At 51.3% G+C, this 7,874-nt stretch overlaps 1 protein-coding gene across 3 annotated transcripts in view; it reads left to right on the forward strand.

Moving 5' to 3' along the window:
* LOC149372185 (leucine-rich repeat, immunoglobulin-like domain and transmembrane domain-containing protein 2) overlaps positions 1-7,822 on the forward strand; it is a 273,141-nt gene extending 265,319 nt beyond the window's left edge. For all 3 annotated transcript variants that reach the window (XM_089566581.1, XM_089566580.1, XM_089566579.1), the window contains one exon: positions 1,608-7,822. In XM_089566581.1, the coding sequence (XP_089422707.1) occupies positions 1,718-3,727 (2,010 nt within the window). In that variant the 5' untranslated portion in view covers positions 1,608-1,717 and the 3' untranslated portion in view covers positions 3,728-7,822. The remainder of the gene's footprint in view (positions 1-1,607) is intronic.
* The last annotated feature ends 52 nt before the right edge of the window (positions 7,823-7,874 follow it).

Genomic DNA, 7,874 nt, shown 5'->3' on the forward strand with positions numbered 1-7,874 from the left:
GGAATCAAGAGGAAGAAATGGGCTTGGGCAGGGCATATAGTGCGAAGGCAAGATAACCGCTGGTCCTTAACGGTAACGGAGTGGATTCCAAGGCAAGCGTAGCAGAGGTCGGCATAAAGTTAGGTGGACGGATGAGATAAAGAAGTTCGAGGGGATAGTGTGGGTGCAGCTGGCAAAGGACAGGGTTAATTGGGGAGGCATGCGAGAGGCCTTTGCACTGCAGTGGACGCAGTCAGGCTGATGATGATCACACTGCCGCATGAATCGCATTAATAGTCCGCGACTTTTTTTTCGTTTTTGTTTTATTGGCCGCGATGGCACCATGACCGCGCATGGCCGTGTCTCATAGACATCACTAAACTTTCCTTCTCTCTCTTTCCCTACTTCTGTTCGCGTCACTGTGTAGGATAGCAATCGGGCATTATGCCAGGTTAAGTTTCTGCTCTGCCTTTCTTCTGTCTCCCGCGAAACACAGTTTACTCTTGCCAGATCCTCGGGCGTTGCATTTTCGTTTGCTTTAAGTCATTATATTAGACTGAAGCTTGTCCTGTTGAATAGGACTTACACAGCGAAATCGAGTGTATGCACGGTCGGCGTTATATTTATGCTATCTTGGGCGTACATGTAATACGAGTTCTTGGTTGTTGCATTTTCCTGCAGGATGGTAGCCATCTTGGCTCGCTTTGAAAACGCGCCTTCGACGTCGTTCGCATACGTTGTACGCGGGGTGCTTCGATGTGCGCTCCCTGTCCCGCATCGCTGAGCGTGATTTGAGGGGTTTAAAGGCAGGTTCACATGCAAGCGACTGAGAGATTGAGCGGCGCGACACAGCGAAAATTTCCACCTTGTTGGAACCTCACTGCTCATCGCAGCGACGACTCAGAACAGGTTTTTCCGCCGCGGCGGCAGGATTCGCTAGCATTTTCGCTTGCATGTGAAACAGGCTTAACGTCCCGAAGCGACTCAGTTTAGTTCATGTGTGGTCTCTAACGTGCTCTGACATCGCACGGAACACGGGCGTCTTCGCATTTCTCCGCCATCGAAACGCGGCTGCCGCCCCTGCCGGGGTTCGTTCCTGCCAACGTTTATCTATAAACGTTGGTTCCTGCAACCTGGCAATCGGTAGTCGTTCGCCAAACCACTCAGCCACCGCGGCGGGTGCTCAGGCATACGTAATGCTGACCGGAAGCATCATATCAATTTCTGTGCTTTGCAGAAAGAGTGCCGCCTTTCAGAGTAGACTGTTTGTATACTTTGTATACAAACACTTTGTATACTGCGCTTGGTAACAACATGTTCATTTTATTTTTTTTAAGGAACACTTTTTTGAAACGGTACCTTTTCAATGCAGATATTAAAAGGAGCAGATTTTAAAATCTGCCGCCACATTTTCTGGCAAAGTGACTTTACGAAATGCACTGCGCAAACAGGATTACAAGAGTCGCCCGTAAATGCGCCCCTGTCCCCTTCATTTGTGTAAGGCTTTTACGCCATTAATATACCGGCACCAAAATGCTGTTAGGCGTGCTCGTGACTGTAACGACGTTGTGGCTTCCGGGGGCTGCCTCAAGCCTAATCTTTCTTTTGTCTGTCTCTGTCTTACGCAGACCATCCGGGCGATGATCGGCGGTTATGACGACGACCGCCGGAGGAGCGGCGGCCCGCTGACCGCCGGCGCGCGTCGCTGAGGGCGCACGGCCGCGCCGCCGCCGCAGCCATGCCGGCCGCCGGGCTGCGGTTGCTGTGGCTCGTCGTGGCGCTCAGCCAGCTGCCGCGCTCGCTGTGCTTCACGTGCAGCGACGGCTGCAAGTGCATCTGGCGCGGCGGCAAGATGTACGGCGAGTGCCCGCTCCTGGAACTCTCCGCGCTCCCGTCGGGCATGGACGAGAATCTGCAAGTGCTCAACCTGACCCACAACCTGATCCAGGCGCTGCCCAAGCACGCCTTCGTCAACGCGGGCCTCATCAACGTCCAGAGGCTGTACCTGTCCCGCTGCGAGCTGAGTCACATCGACGACTTGGCGCTATTCAAAGTCACCAACCTTATCGAGCTGGACCTGTCGGACAACAAGCTGTCCGCCGTGCCGACGGCGGCACTCAGCAGCACGCGGAAGCTGAAGACTCTCAACCTGAACCGCAACCCCATCACGGCTTTGGCCGACAAGGCCTTCGCGGAACTGACCGACTTGACCCACCTGGAAATGACCGAGTGTCAGCTCGAGTCCGTGGCTGCCGACGCGTTTGAGGGAGTGTCCAATCTGAAGGTCCTCAAACTGGACCACAACCTTTTAGAGACTCTGCCAGGCAGAGCCATGGCGCCATTCTTGTCGCTGCACGAGATCGCCCTGGACGGCAACCGGTGGCGCTGCGACTGCGAACTCCGTGCGTTCCGAATGTGGCTAGAGAGGAACAACATTTCCTTCTATTTGGCCACGTGCCATAAGCCGCTGCGGTTGAGCGCCAAACCGTGGAGGAGCCTGTCCAGCGAGGACATGGCGTGTCCCCCGGTGTTCCTGAACGCGAGCAGCAGCACGCCGGGTGAGATGGTGGTGCATGAGAACAGCAACGTCACTCTCCAGTGCCGCGTCCGCGCCGACCCGCCGGCCGAGATCTCGTGGCTGTGGAAGGACAAGCCGCTCTCCAACCAGAGCGAGCCGGCCCAGGCGTTCGTCCTCACCCAGGACGCCGGCGACCGCGAGCGCCTCTCCGAGCTCACGCTCCGCTTCGTGCAGGAGCCGTTGGCCGGGCCGTACACTTGTTCCGCGCAGAACGCCGCGGGCCGCGTCGTGCGCAACTTCACGCTGGAGGTGACCAAGCGCCCGACCGAAGTGCGCGCTTCCGCCGGCGGGGGTGGCACCCCGGCCGAAGTCGAGATGACGGAGCAGGCGCGCGAGTCGACCGAGCTGCAGCAGCACTCGTACGCCGAGAACCCCGTGCTGGGGATGGTCATCGGCATCCTGGTGGGCGCCCTCGCCGTGCTCGTGGTGTTCGGTCTTACGCTGTGGCTGTGCCGGCGCCGCGGCCGCCGCCGAGGGGCGCCGTTGTGCTCGCGTAAGAAGCGCACCGAGGCCAACAGCAACCACAAGGCGCTGCACAACGACAAGCAGCAGCAGCAGTCACAGCCGGCCACGGGCGACGCGGCCGACGTTAAGCTTCTCGTCAACCCGATCCAGAAGCCGCCGCGCCTGCTCATGACCAACAGCTACCAGGGTCTGCCGTCGGAGCTGGAGCCTCTGGACCCGGGCCTTTGCGTCGAGTCGTCCTCGGGCGTCTGGGTGGTCAAGGAGCACGACTACTCGACGGACGAGTCCGTGCTCTCCTCCATTCCTTCCCGTGCAGGCACCATCGATCGGCGCTCGCTGGCGCGCAGCCCCATTCCGGTGCCGATGCCCGTGGTGCCGCCGCCCTCGGACGACCTGCACGCGCGGCTACACGGCGAGCTGACGGACACGCTCCGACGCACCAAGGGCGACCGGCGACCCCTGGTCGAGCGGGCCGACGCCCAGAGTCCGCTCGAACCGTACGCGGGTCTCGAGACGCTTCGCGTGCGAGACCTGGAGCACCGCGGACCGGACCTCATCGACCAGATCGGCGCCGCCCAGCCGCCGTCGCCGCGCTGGACTCCGTACGAGCACCCGTCGGCCTACTATCGCGCTGCGGCCGGCACGCCCCAAAGCTGCTACCCGCCCAGCATTCCCGAGGCGCCGGCGGACGGCACCGAGGTCTAGTCAGAGCGCGCCGACGACGCAGCCTCTTCTCACGGCCACGATGGACTCGTTGCGCGCTAAACGGCGTCGGGCACGCTAAGGTGCACTGCTGTCCAGCGGCTAACACCCTTTTGTTAGACCTGTACTGCTGTCCCGAGCGAGGTTGCCAGATTTTTTTTTGGCACTGGAGCTTCGAATTTCTGTGCCATGCTCCTTGTTTCCACTGCCTCGTCGACACTGCTCCACATTCATGCACTGAATGTGTGCGAGACAGCTGGAATGAGGAGCAGCACTTGACAATACCTCAGGAAACGTACCTAGCCACAGTAAAGGAGAGGCATGTGGCTGCGTCTTCAGTTTTGCACACCTGTGCAGCTAGTTATGGCAACGCATAAAACTATGTGCCATTCGCTTAGACTTTTCAAAGCACTAACAAACTGAACGAACCAAAAGTAGCCCCTTCATGCCTTTCATGCAACATGGTTTCTTCAGAGCTTGAAATAAATGCAGCAATATCAATTTCTACAGCACACACCTACTATTTGCCAACAAAGGGAAAAAATTAGCATTTTGAGAAAGTTGAGACAGACTATTTTGCTTTTTTTAAGACCTAGAGGCTAGTAGTCATAGTTTCCTTGTTACTTTGTTTTCCCTTGTTTGCCTGTCTTGTTCATGCAAGATATTGCGGCAAAGCTGGTGACCAACATATTCAAAGATTCCATTACTTAGTCGTTACAGCAAAACAACTCCATTAGAGACAATTAAGTGTTAAGGGTGTTAGCAGCGAGACACCTGTGCACCTTCATAGGTGCGGCAAGGATCAGTGTGTGAAGCCATGGAAGGTGATGTGATGCGGCATTTGCCACTTAACTTTTCGCGGTGAAGGGTGCAGAATGAACATTTTCCTTCCGCGCTTGTTCCTTGATTGTAGTTGACATTTGTTCGTGCGTGTTTCTTTTTTTTTTGTTTCAGATGTAACTCCCTAAAGTGCACCAGTGCCGTTTTTGTTCCCACCATGCAGCCCATCTCACACACACATACGCAGCATCGCATATTGTGTTTGCACGGAGCCGATGCCACCACTGAGGACGTGGGCACATCGCCAGTTGCGACCGTCCCTCACCACTGTTCTCATTTTACACGTGCGCGAATTGTGCCATGTGAGGTGGATCGCTAGTTTAGCCTCATTTACCTTTGCAGTGGTTGACTAGTTGCAGAGTTTAAACACCGTGGCAGTTCAATCAAGAGGAATGAGTCATATTCAGGAGTAACTTGAGATGCAGAATTCACACATTTTTCTACAGCGACTGAATGTTGAAGTCGCTTCTCATAAGGCATTTGCATCTTTTGCCTGTGGGTAAAAGTCTGGTTCGTGCTGAGATGGAATTATGACATGGTTCAACTGTGCTTCATTGAGTTACCACACAAGAACATCCTCGCAGCATTGTTATCTTGTGGGACCATTTTCTCATCACAAATAATACTGCTGTAAAAGCAGAATGTTCATTAGCAGCTCCAAGCCAAGTTGCCAAGCTGCATCAGTTCTGAATTTAGTTTTCTTGGGGTTTAGCATCCCAAAGCGACTCAGGCTATGAGAGACGCCTTAGTGGAGGGCGCCAGAAAATTTTGACCACGTGGGTTTAACGTGCACCAACATCGCACAGTACATGGCCTCTAGCACTTCACCTCCAGCGAAATGTGACCTCTGCTGCCGGGATCGAATCAGCACTCATCGGGTCAGCAGCCAACCACCATAACCACTGAGCCACCTAGGTGGCTGCATCCATACTGAAGTTCCTTTCTTTCTTAAGGTATATCCTTAGGATGTGAAACTTATTCTGCTTTTTCAGGTTAAAGAAAACTAAAGACAAGTTTCATCAAGCAAAAAATAAAAATCTTGTATAATTTTCTTTCTGTAGCAAAAAGCCATATTGGTGCATGTCTCGCAGTGGCCAGGCCCACATCACTTTTTCCGCTTACTAATGCGGACTTGCCTGTGGGGTGACAAACTTTCTTAACAGTCTTTCCGAACCTATGCAGCACGCATTGGGTAATCAAACATGTGTTTGCTATTTCTCAGCCAGTTCTGTGTAATGAAAGTTTCTCATGGAAGTATTAAACTGCAGCAGTACTTGCTTGATAGATGTAACAATATCAGTAAACTAGCATGTACAGACGGATTTAACTTCCAGTGAACTCACTATAAGAAAAGTGGGGACTGCAGCGAGATTATAATTTGTTGGTTTCGCATCCAACTCATGAATTCATAGATTACCATGAGGCCACCACAGTTTTCTAATGAGCAGCACTGGTAATACGTCGGAGTAGTACTAAAGGCGGAACCCTAGGTTTAGTTTGATTTATGGGGTTTCAGCCTCCTAAAGCGACTCAGGCTGAGGAACGCCGTAGTAAAGGGCTCTGAAAATTTTGACCAACTGGGGTCCATTAATGTGAACGACATCGCACAGTACAAGAGCCTCCAGAATTTCGCCTCCATCGAAATGCGACCGCCGTGGCCGAGATCAAACCCACGTCTTTAGAGTTTGAAGCTAGGTGTCATAACCACTGACCCACTGCAGCGGCCAAAGATGAAACCTTAGTTATTCACGGTATTGCTGAAGAAACAAAGAACTTAGTGTGGCACATTAGTTTAAAATTTTGATTTCTAATTCACCCTTCGAAGAAGGATGAAAATATTGGGTTTTGTGCTTAATGCTCCTACATGCAAGATTTAGAAGTACTTTTATCAAGTCAGTTTTCAGCCAGATGTTTAAAGCTTACAAAAAAAGTAAAAGCAACAGGCTAGCATGTTGGGTGGATGCATTCCTTTCTTCTATTCGTTAAATCAAATTTCCAAATTCCTTAACGTTGCATGGAACCAGCTAGACGAAACAGTGTCTTTATGTGCTTAATCATACATAACATAGTGTGTACTAAGCATAGCTGCGCCTCAGCATCCGACTTCGACATGCAGCATAGTGCTACATTATTTAAGAGGAACTACTTTCAACACGGAACATGTTCACCATGGATTTTTTCCACAGCTGCTTACTGAGTAAGTGTCAGTATTTCACTAGAGCTTGGAATCTGCTACACAAAACCCATTCAGGAATTCCTGCGATCTCCTGAATATGGTTGCATGTGATGAAACCATATTCAGGCCAGCAGACCACACTGTCATACTTGGCCTCCAACAGAGATCAAATCAGAGTAGCATTCAATGAGCAAGGTGAACAGTAACTGTAAATCGCAGTTTTGTTTTCTGATTCCTAAGGGATACCCTGAAAAATTAATTTCACAGATTGGCAAAGTGATGGCAGTAAATTTACATTTCTCCAGCTCCCTTCTAGTAACTTGCACAAAAAGTTCATGTACACTAGCTTCATCCAAAGCGGGTTTTAAAATAAATTTATAATGACTTACTATCCTTCCAAGTAGTTTTTTATCGTACCAGTAGATTTTATTTTAAAACACTCTCTTCATAAAAAAAAAAAGAAATCAAATCTTGGGTGTAGGTAACAGTTTTGAAGAACAGTGAGCAACCATGTCATAAGTCCACATGCACTATGAATGAACCTGAACTCTGATTGTTACACTCCGCTGTTGCTTTATTATGCCAGTGAAACCACCTGTACACTATAGATTCCCTATTCCAAAGGATCTGTGCATCTATACAGCCGACCGCTGCAAGCTGGATGGGCCAAGTTGCACTCGGAATGACCAGCCTGTCCTTTCTGGTCACTTCCACACACGCAAAGTCTCTCCAACACACAGGGAAGTCAGTGCAATGAGGTTCTACCGTTGTGCAGTGCGCAGTGCTCTTTGGTGACCCCACAAGTGAAAACAGTTCTCCGTTGTTCTTTTCCTGCAAGACAACAAGATGTGCCTTACAAGCGTGAAGTTTTTTGCAGGCAGAGATGAGGGACACTCGTCGGAAGGAGTGCTGCTGCCACTGCAGGGACAGTTTGATGCGAGGGACCCTTGTGAAAAGGCACTGCAAGAAGCTCAACCAACGTGTATAAATATGTGAACCATGTCATTACGTGTGTGCGCATGTGTGTGTAAATATTCTGCATTGAACAATGGACTAAAATAAAGAAAGACAGTGTTCCAGGATGCAGCAGTGTGTTTCTTGCGTCCGCGCAGTCATGTTTCATGACAACATGCC

This window comes from Amblyomma mixtum, chromosome 1, assembly GCF_055824585.1.
Source record: "Amblyomma mixtum isolate Tamu chromosome 1, ASM5582458v1, whole genome shotgun sequence".
NCBI lineage: Eukaryota > Metazoa > Arthropoda > Arachnida > Ixodida > Ixodidae > Amblyomma > Amblyomma mixtum.